This window comes from Neolamprologus brichardi, chromosome 12 (genome assembly GCF_056152115.1).
Source record: "Neolamprologus brichardi isolate AB-2024 chromosome 12, ASM5615211v1, whole genome shotgun sequence".
Classification (NCBI taxonomy): Eukaryota; Metazoa; Chordata; class Actinopteri; order Cichliformes; family Cichlidae; genus Neolamprologus; species Neolamprologus brichardi.
Genome location: NC_142115.1, coordinates 24,856,687 through 24,874,997, shown reverse-complemented (window position 1 = coordinate 24,874,997; position 18,311 = coordinate 24,856,687). Strand labels below are relative to the sequence as shown.

The 18,311-nt window shown below is 38.2% G+C and overlaps 1 protein-coding gene across 2 annotated transcripts; it reads left to right on the top strand.

Annotated features, from left to right (window-relative positions):
- The first annotated feature begins 1,260 nt into the window (after positions 1-1,260).
- hsd17b3 (hydroxysteroid (17-beta) dehydrogenase 3) lies at positions 1,261-15,708 on the top strand. Of its 2 annotated transcripts, XM_006789809.2 has the most exons (11): positions 1,261-1,489; positions 9,093-9,139; positions 9,351-9,426; positions 9,538-9,645; positions 10,466-10,533; positions 11,048-11,092; positions 11,805-11,839; positions 11,975-12,056; positions 12,142-12,207; positions 12,342-12,491; positions 12,585-15,708. In XM_006789809.2, exons 1-11 carry the CDS (start codon positions 1,339-1,341, stop codon positions 12,690-12,692), a joined length of 936 nt encoding a protein of 311 aa, XP_006789872.1. In that variant the 5' UTR covers positions 1,261-1,338; the 3' UTR covers positions 12,693-15,708. The 2 variants fall into 2 exon arrangements, with proteins under 2 accessions (XP_006789872.1, XP_087705342.1); XM_087849216.1 differs by having other exon boundaries at positions 12,342-15,708.
- The last annotated feature ends 2,603 nt before the right edge of the window (positions 15,709-18,311 follow it).

Here is an 18,311-nt window from a genome sequence, read left to right as displayed (position 1 = left end):
TTATCTATTTTGAGTGTAGACGAGTTTATCTTCTCACATAATCTCGAACTGCTTGATTTAGATTTTCTTACCACTAGGTGGCAGAGATATTTCAAAGCAGATGTACAGGCACGCAGGCTTTAGGTTATCAGGTCAGAATCTTGACCAATGTATAAATGAAAACTGCTTATTTTAAAAACCTGGAAGTTATACAAGACAAAGTGGGCCGCATTTCTGTCAGTCTATCATCTGTGACACCAGAGATAAACAAATCATGCAATCACGGATTTATGTTGGCTCCCAAGAGAGTATTCATTCCTCTCTGTGGTTTACCACACATTAAGTATTATGCATTCACTGAATAATGATCATATCAAATAAATATAGTTTACCACATAAAGCAACCTACTCAGTGCAAGACACCAACTGACTAAATGTGCCCTATTTCAGTATTTCTCAAAATCAGAGTAACTTGGTATTTGTGTGGAAAATGCTGGTCAAATAGCCTTTAATGTGTTCTGGGCAATAAGCAGACATATTACAGACATATCACTTAAGTATCTGAGAAAGTACAAGTACTGTGAGAAAGTAGTTCGCCTTTTTGCACATAGCCCGTTGTCAGGTGACGTGCAGAACATGTTTTTCCACACAGTTATCTAACTGTAAATTATAGAGACACTAATCCCTATCAGTCTTCGTTTGAATTTCGGTGGCATTTTGCCATTTCACTGAAGGCTGTGCATTAGCTGGGATAACCTACAATTATGGTACACATGTCAAGAAAAAAGCTTTCTAGACATTATAACGACAAGAAAGATGATCACTTTTGACAAACAATGGATTTGTTGATACAAATAGAATAGAAGAGAAATATCCTTTATTGTCCCTCGTTGGGAAATTCACGTGTTCCAGCAGCAAAGTGAAAGGCAGACAGAACATGCAGATTCAAGTAAAGAATATCAAGTGAAAAATGAGAAATGACAATTTTATAAATACTTGATCAGACATTGCAGCGCTAAAGGTGAGTGAGACTTTTTTTTCAATGAAAATGAAGTCATAATGCAGCTGCTCAGAACATGATCAGATTTAATTACACATTTAGCACTCTTCCATACCTACCAGCCTAAGTTTGTGTGTGGTTTTGTGTGTGTGTGTGTGTGTGTGTGTGTGTGTGTGTGTGTGTGTGGGTGTGTGTGGGTGTGTGTGTGTCTGACTGTCTGTGCGGATATTGAGATGTTCTTTAAATGGGAGGGTCCTGTTCCTCGTTCCCTCTTTGTGTCAGTCTTTCCCGCTGAACAAAAACGTTTCTCTCACAGACTCACAGACGCTTGACTCCTGAGCCTTCTGTACCAGAGAAGCATGGATTTCATGGAACTCTTTTTCATTTCTCTTGGTACTGGAGTTGTGGTGTACTATGGAGTGAGGCTACTGCTTTTCAGTAGGATGCTTTTTCCAAAACTGTGGTTTCCACTGCCAAAAACTTTCTTCACCTCAATGGGAGAGTGGGCAGGTGAGCAGCATGTTTATGCATGTCCACATGTATGCGTTTGTGCTGTGCGTGTCTGTGCCATGTGTAATGAATACCATACAATCTTCAGTAGGTCATGCTATGATAAATAAATCCTGGAACTTCAGTAGGTTATGTAGTATCAAGCCAACACAGGTGTCACGTTTTGTGATACAACACTACATTTATGTGTATACTGTATGTAATTAGAACAGAATCTGCAAGTGCCATGAACACTAAGCAGTGAAAGTGATTTAGTTGATCAACTTGTGTGTAAAAGTGCATTTAGTAGATCACAATAGGGTGAGTCCTCTGCCCAAACTTGTTTTAACATTTCATCGTTACACAAGATTGCGCTTGTGTGCTGATATACCCAAAGGAGGCAAGTCCCGACACTTAAAATACTTCTTTTTTTATATACTTGCAGGGCAGCTGATATATGTACAGAAAACACAATTCAAATTCAATATCAAAATGTATGGAACATCAAGCATAAACTGCATGTTTTTCACATAACATCCATTCTGAGATGAGCAAAATGATCTGCGTCATCATAGCTGACATTGGAAAAAAGCTGCATAACGACAGGTCATACCTGCGTGACTAGTTTAACAGGAAGAACTTGGTACAGTACAGGGAGTCAGAAATATTCCTCTACTTTACCACACTATAGCATACTCTTCCGAAAAATGTAAAGAAACTATAACAACTTATACTCAATTTATTTTATACACAATTATATGCAGTGATAAGCTCACTGACAAAATGCACCCTATTACATTAATTTTCAAACTTCAAACTAATAATTTAGATTGGCATGTAGTTGTGTAAAAAGGACTGTTAAAGTGCAAATTATGATATGCAAATTATACATGCAAACTGTTTCTAATTAAGAATAGGAAAAACATTTTCAGATTTCAAGAACAGACAAGTAAAGCCAAACCTTCGGGTTGAAAACGGCAAATTACTGTTGAAGGTTTGATTTAAACCAATCATGTTTTTCAGTGTTTTCCCAAAACATTTTACCCTGAAGTGTTTTTGTAGTGAGTGGATATACAGGATTAAGAATAATAAGCAGGAAGCTTTTACATTCGAAGTGGGTACAACAAATCTAACTGAAACACTCCAAATGAAACTACAGAATAGAGTCAACTTAAAGGCGGCTGAGGAAATGAGCAAATACTGGCTCTCTTGTCACTCTCCTTGTGACATTCCTCTGCAGGTCCAGAAGCAGTTTCATTCACTCAAGAGGTTTGCTTTGGCATCTTCTGAAGGGGTTATTCTCTCACAGTGCTCAAAGAAGCCTGATAAAAACACTGGGCTGATCTTGCTTTTCTTCCCAAAGCCCACTTTCCTTCCCACTTTCATTCCATTCCGGCACAGAGGAATAACATCTGAACAGCATGTCCTAGGCTGCATAAATGACACCCCTCTCCAATTATTTCTCCCAATAATTGGAAAGCCCCATTTGTATCCCTCTTCAGACCTTTTAAACGTTTTTAGTTTCAAGAAGCCTAAGCGGTGTTGTGCATGTGCATGGATCTATTGATAACAAAGAATAAGTTACTCAAATGGTAATGCCCCATTTTTTAGAAGCTCACAAATAATTAGGACAATTGACTATTTCACTATCAGGTGAGGCATTTTCTTTTTTTATTTCATAATAATTAGGCAGATAAGAGATGTGGGCTTTTCAAATATAAGTGCTGTACTTGTATTTGGTAGCTGTCCACCAATAAGATGTCAGTACAAGTGAAGGAGGGAATCACTAGGCTGAACAACCAAAACAAGCTTGCCAGAGAGACACTAAAAATGCAGGAGCTCAGCAGCACCCAAACACAACATCTAATCAAGGTAAGAACACTTTTAAGGTGGTAGGTGAATCATCATCAAGAGGTACAATCAAGAGATGCTTTCATGAATGTAATTACAGAGGATTTACACCGAGATGCAAATCACTGGGCATACTCAGAAACAGTAAGGCCAAAAACATCTAGCAGAGCCTGCAAACCAGATAGATGAAACTCAACTTAACTTGTACCAGAACGATAGCAAGGGAAACTGCTCGCGATTTGAAGCATACCACCTTATCTGACAAAGATGGTAGGGGCATTATTACGACATGTGTGTGTATGGTTCTAATTGTGAGTGAATCACTATTGTTTACTGATAATGTGACTGATAAATGTAGAAGGATGAATTATTTAGTGTGCAGGGCTATACGCTCTGCTCAGATTCAGCCATGTGCTGCATAACCTATCAGGCAGTGCAAATAGATAATGATCCAAAGCATACTCTTCAATAGACAAATAATTCATTTGATATTAGTCAAATAGAGCATGTTTTTTAGTTACTGAAAATAAAATCTGAAGGTAGCGAGAAAAGCAAACTGAATGTAGTTGCAGTTAAGGCCTGAGCAAAGCATTAACATCTGGTGATGTCCACAAGATTTCAATATAATTTAAAATGATCTTAGTTTGTCCAGCTTTTTGAGTTTCTAAACACAGGGAACAATGCACAATGACGACTGTAATTCCTAAAAGTTTTGTTAAACCACTTGAATTGAAGATGAAATTCTGCCCTTAAATCACATTTATGTTATTTGATTTAAAATCCGCTGCGCTGGTGGGCAGAGGCAACATTGCAAACACTGTGTCTAAACATCCTTCAGTATTTATTTACTCAAATGGTAAATGGTAAATGGCCTGTATTTGTATAGCGCTTTGCACATCCAGTCACCCACCCATTCACACACACATTCACACACTGGTGATGGTAAGCTACTCAACTCTGACAATAGAGTACAATGAACCCCCTGTCACATATTAAAGTGAAGTAACTGTGGCGAGCTTTGTGAGACCACACAGTTTTTGTATAAAGTGGACAAACATGGCACTTAGAAACACTGTTAACAATGGGGACAAATAGACTTTCTATTCCCTTGTTGCCCTTGTTGAGTGCATAGGCTCAACATTAATTTAATATTGGAAAATGTCTTAAGTTGGCTTACAGTTTTACTATCCTGCTGGCTTTTAAATGACAGTCTTTCTTGCTGCATCACTCTCACACAACAGCACATTTGTCTTTGAAGAGAAGCCTCCACAGGCTGCTGCAGTTCACAGAGCTCATTTGCATAAAGGAGAATGTCACAGTCATGTCTGGTTTCAAATTATTTTGGGCATGTTGATTTTATTCAGTTTGTCACAGAGGAATCCAATTTTTTTTTATTATAACCAAATGTTATATAACTACATAATGCTGTGTTTCTTCACTCTCAGAAAAATAATGGTTCTTAAATGGTTCTTTTTAAAGACTCTATGGTTCTTCAAAGAACATTACCAGCTAAGGACCCTTTTAATTTATGAAAATGTTGTTTCATATTTTTCATTAAATATCACAAATAGATTTTAAATATATTGTAGTGGGCTAAGGGAAAGGGCCACTGGCTAGAGGACAACTTAGAACACGTATATCTGATGTTAACGTGTTCTAAGTTGTATTGTTATAATGTCAGTTACAGTTATCAGGTGTTGATTTGCCATTTTTGTGTTAGTGTGTAAAATTACAGCTGCTGTGTTTTCTGTGTTTGGTGTGGCCAGCGGAGCACCGTGAGTTAGACCGCTGTGTCCGTTTACCACTTTTCCCTGCTGTGGTGTATGACGGAGCGATCCTGTGGCTGTGCTCTCTGTAGTTTAGTATCACAACTAATGCAAGAATCCAGTCGTTAATTGATGACGTGACGAATCCTACTTCCGGGCCTATAGTAGTCTGCGTTTAATATGGCTTTTGTGTTGTTAACATGTTTAATATTATGTATTTTTTTCTATTTAATCTCAAAAAGCTCCTAAAACAGTCAGTGATCACTGTTGACCTCCCTCGGCTTTTATTACCGCGATTCATTTATTTAAGCTCAGTTTTTAAAACCTTAGGATGTAACTACATCCCAGCCCATGCAGCAGTGTATGAATGACTAACCTCGTATTGTGGATGGATTATCTCAGTTGTTCTCCTGGCTGAAGTTTGGTCCTTTTACAGCACAGGTGTCGAACTCCAGGCCTCGAGGGCCGGTGTCCTGCAGGTTTTAGATGTGTCCTTGATCCAACACAGCTGATTTAAATGGCTAAATTACCTCCTCAATATGTCTTGAAGTTCTCCAGAGGCCTGGTAACGAGCTGAACACTTGATTCAGGTGTGTTGACCAGGGTGAGATCTAAAACCTGCAGGACACCGGCCCTCGAGGCCTGGAGTTCGACACCCCTGTTTTACAGCATCCTGCCATGCGATTACATTTGTTCCTGACCACCGAGAACACACGTTAACTTTTATCGAGTGGAAAAAAAGTTAGCTTGTTTATATTATGCTAACATAGCTGTGTCGCTAGCGGTCACGTAGCACATCATTATAAACCAGCTAGCCCAACTTCAGTAACCCTACAAATGTCACTGCTGTTTAGTTTTCTGTCTTCATTTATGTTGGAAGTGATAACAGAGCTGTACGTTTGAATTTGTTTCCAAAACCCCGCAGTCAGGACACGCTATATTGTATTTAGATAGAAGCTAGCGCGCTAACTTCCTGCTAACTTCTAATTTCGTTAAATGTCATAAATTCCGTTTTCATGGCTGCCTGGATGTTAAACTCAATTGTTACACCTGGTAGAGCAGAACGCTGATCATTTTATTAAAGATGAAAGACTTTCGACAGTTTTTCAACTCTCAGTAATGCCATAGTGATCGTTTGATATATGGACCTGCAGCAGAGTTTAGGCCCAGACACGGCTAGTGACGTCAGACTTAACGACCGGATAGCAAGTTGAATACAGAAGTCTTTGTCTCCTACTTGTCTGAGCTTGCCACAATATTGTTTTGTTTAAGTTATTTGAAGGAAATGACACAGAAGAGTGATTTTCCTGTGAATGGCTCAGGTTTGAGTAACAGTGGAAATCATGAATCACAGATGCTGCAATCTGCAAAAAGGTGGACTATAATTAAATTGTGAAGGGACAATAAATTGTTCTTGGGTTAGGCATCTTTAATAATCTATTGAAGTAATACACTAAAGGACCAGGGGTGAAGCTCTAGTGTAGCTGTCTGTCATTTTTGTTGCAGTACATGTCATTTAGAAGCTTTCTCTTGAAATATTATGACCAGCAAAGGGTAGCTGAGATGTTATTCTTTCCTCATGACTTCCAGCCCTTCCAGTGCTGCAGTGTCAACAGAGGTGTTTAATCCTCTCATTGTGTTATGGGCGTGCAAAAGGACATCCTTTTAGCTGAACATTTCTGCACAGGAAGACCAATAAAAGTCCAGCTCCAAGTTGGCTCATTTAGAAGAAACATGCTCATTCTAAATGTGCGACTGTTTTTATGGTCTGAAAAACAAAGTATTTCCCCAAGCGAAAATTGTTTTTATGGATGAAATACTACAAAGAATTTCTCAGAATCAACTGAACCCGTTCAGTTCATGTTGATAGTACAGATATAGACATACATCAACAAATCAAGAAAACAAGTGATCTGCTCTGCTAGTTTGCCCCAAAATCTTAAAATTCATGTGGATTAACAAGAATCAGACAAGTGTAGTAAGTCAGCTTATGAACGTAAATGACAACTTTGCACAAATATTACAAATACTATAACCTCAGTGGAACAATTCCCCTACAGTGCAGCTTACTTGCAGCAACTGTCTGGCAAGTCCTTTGCTATTGCATCAGTAAAAATATCTGGTGTAGATACTCTGCCAAATCAAGCATGGGGACCTACTTGCTATGGCGACCCCTTGTGAATGAGCTGAAAAAAACCTTCCCTAATCCATCCATCCATCTGAGATGGCTTTCTATGTTTCTCTTTTAATTTTAAGAAGCATCAGTGCAGTATAGTTTTGCGGAGGTCCTGCGTAAAAATATGCTGAAATTATTTATTGCATCTTGTAATGTCTTGATGCATCCAGGTAAGGAAATCCCAAAAAGTTTTCTGACTGAAAACGGTATTCAGTCAGTTTTCAAGCAGAAAACTGACTGAATACCTGTTAGGACCATTTGCCTGAGCATTTATAGTTTTCTTTCCAGATAATCACTAAATGGATTTTGTGCTTGTGTGTGCTTAGTTGATGTTCTTTTATAAAGTGGATGTGTTTACTAATGTTAGAGTAATAATCCTTATTTATCTTCTCATGGGGCATAGTGCAGATGATCACAGTTTTAGTGCCTCTCCCTTTAAGACCACACTCTTTTCGAGTTTTTTGTTTGTTTTGTACTGATTGCTCCATGCAAACATTGAGAATCACACACAACTCACTTTGAACTTACCATAAGTGGGCTGGTACAAAGAAACTCCCATTTCTGTCAGTCGAAGGAAGTTTAACAACAGAAATTTGTATTATAGATGATAGTAAAAAAAAAAGTGGAGTTTTTCTGTCATCTAATTGTTTATTTAATACTTAATTATTTGGTGCAGGATGAATAGACATGGGGGACGTCTTTATCAACAGGAAACATTATAAAACTTATTTGAAAAAACTAAAATTTCCAATGCTATCCAGTGGGCCAGATTGCAGTTTTTGCTGGGCCAATTCTGGTCCCCAAGCCTTGTGTTTGACACTCCTGGCTTAGAGCATTTAGAGCAGTCTGAAACTTGAGCTTTTGGTTCACTGCGGTAACTTTTACTTATGTTGACTACATTATTTAAAACTTTGATCATGTTTAACATGAGCACCATATATTAAAATCAAAACGTCCACTTCTCATCACATAACCTCACCACACATGCTCAGTTTGGTTATTTTCACTGTTTCATTGTCTTGAATGTAGTTCTTAAGTTGATATAATTAGGTTGCTTTTTTTATATATATATAGTTGAGTGTGTATATCTACATGAGAAAGCCATATTTGAACATACTGCTGCCTGTTTGCGTATACTGTGGTTTTCACTAAAGAAGAAATATAAATGACAAAACTTGTGGCGGTTTGCATTTCATAAAACCGAGGCTCAATGTGAGGTTTCTTTGTCATTTGATACTTTCCTAATTAAGTAGTAAAAGAGCAGAAATAAAGTGTGAATTCAATTTATTTGTTCAGCTGAACAAATTAAAACGGAGGCTTAATTTCAGTTTCTGTTTCAGTAGTTAATAGGCAGTGTCACATTACTCATTTCCCCCCTGTGCTAACAACACATCAAACCATGGGATATTTTTAATGTTTTAATGGCTTTACACAATTTTCTCAGTGCTGTAAAACCTAATTAGATATGAATGCTCATTTAGGCCTGAAAACGGTGATGAAAACAGCCTGTGATCTTTGTAATAAGGGTCAGGAGGAAATGGGAAAGCAGTGATTACTCAGAAACAAGCAGTTCCCATCAGTTCTTTATCACACCAGGGGAACATGCTGTTTTAGCACAGTTTGTACGAACAGAATGGAGTGAGGATTAAACTAATGTAAACAAATAATAAAACAATCCTGGGATTTGGCTGAAAGCAGAGGAAGATGGGTAAGGCAGTGCATTACTGTACTGTTCTGTGCAGTACAGTGCCTCTAGTGGTCAGAATGGAAACTGCAGGAGATTTGATGAGGGATTTGTTTGTAATTTCCAGTCTCTCCATCCTCCTTTCAGTGGTGACTGGTTCTTCAGAAGGAATAGGAAGAGCATTTGCATTTGCAGTAAGTGACTCTGCTTGTGTTCTCATAAAACAAAACTAATACACATACTGTACATAATATCTTTTTATATTTTAGCAAATACTTATATTTATAATAATTTGAAATGAGCACACCATAGTTAAACTACTGTTCCTTTGAGGCACACTTGCTACTTTTTGCTGTGTAACTGTGTTTTCATATGTACTTTTCCACTGTCGCTATTGCATCTCAGCTAGCTCAGCGGGGAATGAACATTGTAGTCATGAGCAGAACCAAAGCAAAACTGGATCAAGTGGCTAAAGAGATAGGTATCTATGTGCATGTTTTATTTTCTTTGCTTCCTAAAATGTATGATATCTGCTAATATGCTGTTGATCCAGGCAAACGGCGCACAATATTTGTCTTTTCATTGTTCACAGGAGAAGCCACAGGGCAGAGGGTGAAAGTGATAGTAACAGATTTTACCAAAGAAAATATCTTTAGTGAAATTGAAGAGCAACTGAAGGACCTCAACATAGGAGTTTTAGGTGAGCTTTTATTTGTGCCTCCATACAAAATCCAGTTCCAAAAAAAGATGGCATGCTGCGTAAATAGAAATACAATCCAATGATTTGCAAATCTCATGAGCCCATATTTTATTTACAACAAAACATCTTCATTTTTAAAACACCATTTTAAGAAAAACATTAGCTTTTAAGCACTAAGCTGGGACAGACCCATGTTTACTGCAGTGTAGCAGCCCCTCTTCTTTTAAGAACAATTTGTAAATCTGCTGGATTTACAGATTGTGGAATTTTGGGAGATGAATGTTGTTCCATGTTTTATCCGATATAGGATTCTAGCTGCTCAACAGCCCTGGGTCTCCTTTGTCATATTTTTTGGTGAAAGTTATGGAAGATCAGCAGGCCTGTTCAGCACCCAGACAATGCAGTTGTAGTTGATGCAGAATCGAGTTGATCAATATTTTTGCTGGAACATGCAAAGATTTCCCCCAAAAAAGACAACCAACCTGTTACCGATCAATCTAATTAGCCGCAAAACATTCCTCCAGCTGTTTCTTTTTAGTATCATTTACTTTTCCAGCCTTTTGCTGCCACCATTCCAACATTTTTGAGACATGTCATTCACAGTGAGCTAATAATTAATATTAATAGTTAATATTATATTATGTTCAACTGTAAATGAAACACAAATTTATAAAATTTGCAAATCAACACAGGCACTTTGTGGAATTGGGTTTGTAAAGTTTGAAAGTGAAGTGTGTCTAGAGACAAAAAAAATGGGGGAAAAACCCTAATTATTTAAGAAAATAATATCAGTTATTTTCCCCGCTTTTTTCTACCCCAGTCAACAATGTAGGAATGCTGCCTTGCTTCATTCCCTGCAGATTCCTTGAGTATGATGAGCTGGACAAGGTCAGTAGTAACTCAGCAGCTTATACTTAAAGGTGCTTAGTTTTTTGTGTATATGTACAAGCACATTATGTTTATATTTGTTGTTCCTTATTAAAACCCATTGATGATTAGGCTCTAAAAAAATCATCCATGCTCACCTGCTAGCTGTGATTTCTGTATGACTCTCCTTATGGCTTTGGCAGATATAACAGTATCACCTGCATATGTGTGCAAATGTATAATAAACAGATCCAGGACCTTGTGCACGACTCCACAGATGAACAATAAGTAAAAACAAAACAAAAAAATACCACTACAACATTATGACTAACTATAGGTTGTTTGGATTGACCCCATTTGCATAATTATTACTTTTATTGGTAGTAAGCTTCACAGCAGATAGCATCCTGATGTTGAACCTCAGAGGGTTCAGTTTATAATAACATGTTTTTAGAAGAGCATTTTAGCTGCAAATACATTTCTTTAGATATAAATAAAGAGATTATCTGAGACCCATGTTCATCTATGTTTTCAGACAATTACCAAAGTGATAAACTGCAATGTGAAGACGATGGCCAAGGTAAGATCATAGTTTTATTGTTACTACAAAACAATGAATTTAAGTTCATATTGATTGTTTATTGATGAAGACAGTATATAATCATCAGTATAATCTGAGAGGGTTTGCCAGTAAAGGAAGCGCACGTAAAGGATTTGGTAGAGCAGGGTTGTCAAAGTCGTTTTACCCTGAGTGCCACATACAGCCCACTATGAAATTAAGTGGGCCAGATCAATGAAATTCCCCTTTCTGTCATTGTAAAGAAGTTTAAAACAGATTCCTGAGATATGGAAGTATGATTTCAGCAGTATGTCTCAGTTTTCGACATAAAAACGACATAAAGTAATAAATTAAATTACAAAGTTTTGGTAACTTCACCCAGACTGTCCTGTAATTATAAAGCACAAAGTTTTTGTTAATTTGCAAAAAATGTTATTTTTTTTATTATCTTTTTTATTTTACATTTTTTATAGTTAATAGTGAACAAATGGTGACTTTTCTGTTATTTACATATTTTTGTATAGAGTTAAAACTCCACATTTTATGCCATCCTTTACATTTTCTAAAGCTGTCCAGTGGTCGGATTGGAGTCTTTGCCGGCCCAGTTCTGGTCCCTGGGCATTTTGTTTGACACCCCTGTTTTTTAAGGATTATTTGTATTGTTCTAAAACACGTTAATGCTTTTCATTGCTTCATATGACTCAAGTCTGAACTTATTTTCTTTTGTTTCCAGATGTGCAAAATTATTCTCCCAGGCATGGCGAACAGGTTTCCTACCCATGTTTTCTTCATTAGATGTAATGTGTAAAGTGATGGATCATAACATGCTAATTAATACTGAGGTTGTGCTCATAAGTGTTGTTTAATTATTTATATCTGTTTGTATGTTTATTGTATTTATAGAGGGAAAGGGATGATATTGAATGTTTCTTCTGGAATTGCTTCTATCCCATTTCCCCTGTACACCCTGTATGCTGCATCAAAGGCAAGTTTCACATCAGCGGCACACTTTTAAGTCTCTCTGCCCAGGCGACGTATGATCCTTCACATTTTAATTTGCGTTCTTATAGGTGTTTGTGGAAAGATTTTCTCAAGGTTTACAAGCTGAATACAAAGATAAGGGGATTATTATCCAGGTATTTTAATCCTCACTCAGACATCATCTCAAGTTTTATGAAACGAAAGCAATTATTTTCTTTAAATTAACTTTAAAGTCTTTTATTTCTTGTCCTCTTGTCCTAAATATTTCCCTGTCATGCACTGTTTTCAGTCAGTGGCTCCATTTGGGGTATCCACTCGATTGGCTGGGTTCCAAAAAACTAACATGATAACTTTTTCACCAGAAGACTTTGTAAAATATTCACTGCAGTACGTCAGTGCTGGAGACAAAACAAATGGAAGCATCTGTCATACAGTTCTGGTAAGACTTAGAGTCACAAACATAATGCCAAAAACTGCCACCAAGAGACTGACCTGCAGTATTGTTTGTATGTGTGTGTGCATGTGTGTACAGGGCTGGTTGCTGCAGACTATTCCACTTAAGATTCTCTATGCAGAACCTATGATGCAAGGCTCACAAGACTACGTCAAGCGAAAACTAATGCAGGCTGGAAAGGTCTAAATCAAAATCAACGCCAGAAATAAACATGAAGAAGTTTGTATGAAATATTTCTAGCCATAAAGAAATGTATTGTGTATTTTTATGCAGCATTATCATGTAACTAATGGATGTAATTTGTAAAAGTATCATTATTTACTGTGTTTATTGTGTGCATATTGTGTATATTGTATGCGGTGACAGCGTTTTAGTAATTTTGCCTCTGTACAACACCACAGTGGGTTTTAAATCAGTGAGTGAAGATGGGATTGAAGCGTAGACTTTTGGCTTTAATTCAAGGGGTTTAACAAACTGTTTAGGAATTAATAATAATAATAATGGACTGCAGTTATATAGCGCTTTTCCTCAAAGCACTTTACAATTCCACTATTCATTCACTCTCACATTCACACACTGGTAGAGGCAAGCTACAATTGCAGCCACAGCTGCCCTGGGGCAGACTGACAGAAGCGAGGCTGCCATATCGCACCATCGGCCCCTCTGGCTAAATTCAGTAGGCGGTAGGTGAAGTGTCTTGCCCAAGGACTCAACGACCGAGACTGTCCGATTACAAGATGAACTCCCAACTTTTGAGCCATGATCGCCCTATCATCTAAACGAATTAAAAAGCAATTTAAAAGCATGCTCTGTTGGCTTAAGATCAGGTACTGATTTGTTTATTTAAGAATATCCCATTTCTCTGGCTTAAGAAACTCTGCTTTAGCAGTATGCTTTGGGTCCTTTTACACCGTGAAACACCGTGCAGTCTGTTTTTTGCAGCACTTGGTCGAATCTGAGAACTGTTACATCATCAATACACAGTTGTAAGTCAGTTCAAAAGACAGTCCAACATGCCCAGGCTGTAACATTGCCTCCATGTGTGACAGGCATGCTGGTGTGCTTCAGATCATAAGTTCTTCTCCCCATGCTTTTCTTTTTCCATCAATGGGTTAATCTTGGTTTCATCTGTCCGAAGACTGATTTATTCATTTTTTTTTTGTGGAGCTATGATGGTTCGTTTAGATGCTTTCTGGGAAAGTCTAATCAGGTTTTCTTGTTCTTGACTGTAAACAGCGATTTGCATCTTGCTATAAAAGGCATCTCTTGATTGTAGACTTAGACGCACCTACCACCTTGAGAGTGTTCTCAACCTGGGTTGATGTTGAAAAGGTTTCTTTCTTCCTTTTTTTTGTTTAACCATCAAAATGATTCTGCCATCGCCTACTTTTGTAATCTTTGTGTGGTCTTTCAGGCATTTTGGTGTTCCTGAGCTGGTCAGTGTTTGGTCACTCCTGAAGTTTTTTGAATGATTTTGTTTGTTTGTTTTTTCAGTCTATGGCCTCCCTTACTTGTACTGACATCTTTGAAATTCCAGTGAAGTTACTAAATCCACATTCAACACTTAGAATCAGCTTCAGAATAACACTGGAACAGGCCTCGCCTGCCCAATTAATTTTTACAGTTGACTGACAAAACTGGTTGTGTACTAAAAAAAAAAAAGTTATAACATCTACACAGGTAATGCATTGCCTTTGTCAAACAGCCCCTGAATTAAAGGTGAAAGTCTGCACTTCCATCACATCTTAATTTTAATTATTTGATTTAAAATCCACTGTCATGGTGTATAGAGGCAAAATTGTCTCACTGTCCAAATACTTATGGAACTAACTGTATTAATAAGAATGCAGTAGTACTGTCTGAACTCCACATCTTCATCTTATAGTGACTGATGCATGTTGTTTGTTCACTCAAATAAATGAAATATCACCATTGTTACTGAACAAATGATGCTTTTCAAGTTTACTCTACACAGTTAATAATTCTGATGCAATTCAAGGTTAAAATTTACATAACTTTCTCATACGTGACGAAGCACTGATAGCAGTGATAAATGTGTGTGTGTGTGTGTGTGTGTCTACATATCTTGTAGAGATATGAGTAATAATAATAATAATGACACCTTATCTGCTAAACGGAAGGACCTGTCTTGTACCATTAATTTACTCCTACACATCCGTACGCACGCACGCACACACACAACACACACACACTTTTAACTGTCATTAGCATCCTCTATTCTCCTCTGAGATCAAGAAAACATTTGCTCGCGTGATGGGAAGACACGATCATCTCAGGATCAGACTCTTTTCTAATCCACAGCAGGAGTTCGGGACAGAGCTTCTACCTGCATCCTCAGAAATTAGTTTGACAGTGTGCTGCAGACAGCATGATATGCAGTGTTTAAAGAATACAAAACCTTCCCTCATCTGTGTATGTATATATGCTGACACGCACAGCTGTTTTAATTAGCATGTGCTTCAGTGATGTCTGACCTAAAAGGGTCACTAATCACACGGGGACAGGGGTGTTTAGACAACCGTGATGAATGATCCTCCCCATGAGAGATAGTGTCGGGAATAAGAAAAAAGAAGGAGTGAGAAGGGGGAGGAAGGTCAGAGTGACCCTGAGCTTAGATAGTCTATTCCTAGTCTGAATGTTTAAAAAAAAAGAAAAGAAAAGAATGACCTGTTCACAAATCAAAACTGTGTTCACTTGTCTTGGTATGGATATGCATGGTAAGAGAAAATCTCAGAATGTACTTTCACATTGATAAAAAAAAAAATCTGTGAGCTGATCAGTTTATCTGTAATTGATACATATGACTTTGGTTTTGTAATATATTAAGACAGAAAATCCTCAATTTCCACTGTGTACATACACAGCAACTACAAGTAGTGTAGGAGCCAAACTCACGTCCACGAAGTCTTGTGTGTGTGGACACTTTTAACGTATTCCTACCTGAGCTGTTTGTTTTTGTTGCACATCATTGTTCATGGTAAAGCTTCAATCTAACCTGGACTGGACTGCAGATGTAAATTAGCAGCGTTGTTTAAATTCTTTTAATGTTTTTTTCTTTGGTTTATGTATATTTGTTTACATGTATGAAAAGAAAGAAAAAAGAAAGAAGGAGTATTTATCATACCAACACAAACAGGGTGACAAAAGAGTAACTAATAAATCATACTTCATGAAAAATAAAGATGTGTTTTAACTGAGTGATTTCATGTCTTCTCAGAGTTCTCTAAGGTCAACTGAATTTTATTTATGTAGTGTTTATCATAAATACTACGAGCTGTAATAAATCATTGGAGCGATTTATTATTAATCATTCATCAGGCCCCGTTATACCCTGAACTTGAGCTGTTAAGAATACGGATGGGTGGATGTTGTGATCGTGTAAAGATTCGTCATGGCCACTAGAGGGCACGAAATGTAAAGGTTTCATCGTGCCTTGGGATTCCAGAGCTATAGCGCTGCAGCAGAAATCCGGCGATCAAACGTAGTCAAATTACCATTTTTATCACGACACTGTTCCCCGCCACCGGGGGTTTCCCATCATGCGTGCTAAATTGAAATATCTGTGTAAATGCATCTACTTTCAAAGCTGCAGTCTGAGCAACGTGTGTGTTACCTGCAGCTGAAATCAAAGGATGTTTACCCGGGTTGTTCAACAGCAGGGACTTTCCTCACCTGGGGTGATCTGCGATTTATGGGTATGGGTGGCAGCACAATTATGACACCTTTTAATTTATAGTTTCCCTTACAAAGCCTCTCTAACGTCAAGTGCGGTTCTCAAAGCTAATATTTCACTTATTTTCCAGACAGTGTGTGGGAGAGCTTTCTACACAAGCAGAATGAGGGCTTTAACCATCAGATAGCTCAGATTTTGGTACACATATTAAACCCAGAGTGTCTAAAGCCTCCAGCAGATGATGAATTCATTAAGGAAGGGGTCAAGAAAAAGGTTTTATCTCAGAAGATGACCATGGGTGACATGGGTGGTCAGGGCTCTTGAAGACACCTTCTTGTGTGTACATTTATGTTTGTGTGTGTGAGTGTGTGTGTGCGTGTGTGTTGAAGCATGGGTAAGAAAAGGAGAGCCTTTGAGGATGCTCCCTGTGTGACTCCTTTCTCCTCCCTGGACACTGCTTGCGTGTTGTTTCAGTAAACAGAAGGGTCCAAAGATGATCCAAGACAAGCACATTGCCACTGCAGCCCACCCAGAAGCCAAGGTCAGCACTACTAACCTTCAGACACATGCGTAAACTTACACACTAAACCAAGCTCACACACAAAAAAATTCCAGGTTGACTCAAGTGTTTAGTTTGAAACTAGAACTTTATCCACCTTTGTGCTTGCAAAGTAAAACAAAGGTAGCAATTAACCCGGATAAAGTCGTTTTGAAAAAGTCCATACACTTATATATTTGACTGGCCAGACAGCCCAGATGTATATACTATACCTTTAACTCCATGTTGCCTTTTTTGGAGTGATGCTCATCTGTATCGATGGGCAAATATTCATAGAAGCTGAAATATTTCTATGACATAATTACCAATCTTGTTTTTCAGATTTTCTTGCTGAGCCCATGACCATTTAATTCCCACTGAGCAGTTCCAGGGGGGCTAATTATTTCTCCCAGCAGTTATAATACCTACAGCTTTCCTGCCATCCAGGACTGGGCTCTTTGAAACTCAAGAAGATAATTCCAATCCTTCATCTTCTTCAAAAGAGCAGGCTGTCAGGGAAGAGCTGGACTGTCAGCGAGGGAAAGCAAACAAGCTGAAAGAAGAGGGACAAACGAGACAGAGAGAGTTTTAGAGAGATGGATGGTTTGAAAAATAAAGGGCAAGTAACTTCTCTGAGGGCCCAGTGCTCACATATGGCTAGGCTTTGCTTGTATAGCCTCACTTCAAGGCGAAGGGCCCTGCAAACATAAACAGTAGAGAGTCTGCAGCTGGAGCGGGGAGGCAGCCGCTTGCTCACCGAGACCTCTCTACACTAAACAATGGATCAAGTGACGCACAGGCCTTTGGCAGTGCAACAGAGACCCGGGCTGCTTAGAAAAGCCTTTCTTCCGTGCGTTTATATCTCTACTCTCTCAATATTTACCCCATGGGAAAACACACAATTTTCCATTCCTTTTGTTCTGAAAGCAGCAAAAAGAGTAGCCCTCCCATTTCCATCTCTCCCACCTTCAACACAGGGCAGGGTCAGAAAGGATAAGTGTCCTTTTTGTGCAAATCTTTAAAAATATTATACAATTTTTGACAACAGTAGAACCCCAGCTAAAGAATTTCATAACTAAATTATTGCAACAGCTCGATAAAGGTGCTAGGAATGAAAAGATTAAAGCTTAAAGCTTAGATTTGCACTGAATCTCCTACACTGATATTCCCACACACGGCCTATTTCCAGCCGTGATGAGGAGAAGCAAACAAAATGAGGATTAGTCTCCCTTACTGTGTGAGTCACTGCATTATAAACTTAGTTTGTACAAGTGTGTGCATGTGTATCTGTGTGTGTCTGTGTGTGTGCATCTGTGTTATATCTCTTTTATGATGGGGCACAATGGGGAAAGGAAGGACTCGGGAGCTAGTGAATTAACCCAAATTACAGCTAGCAGTTACCCAGACAACTGGATAGGAATGAGGGGCAAATGGTGTGTAATTTTGTAATGAAGGGGGAGTTCTTTTTCACATTTCGAGACCTCCTCTGCCTGTTACCGTAACAGGAGGACTCTGTATCCCTCCAAAACAGTCGTTGCCTGCTGAGTCACCTAAATGTGTGCTTTTTTTTTTT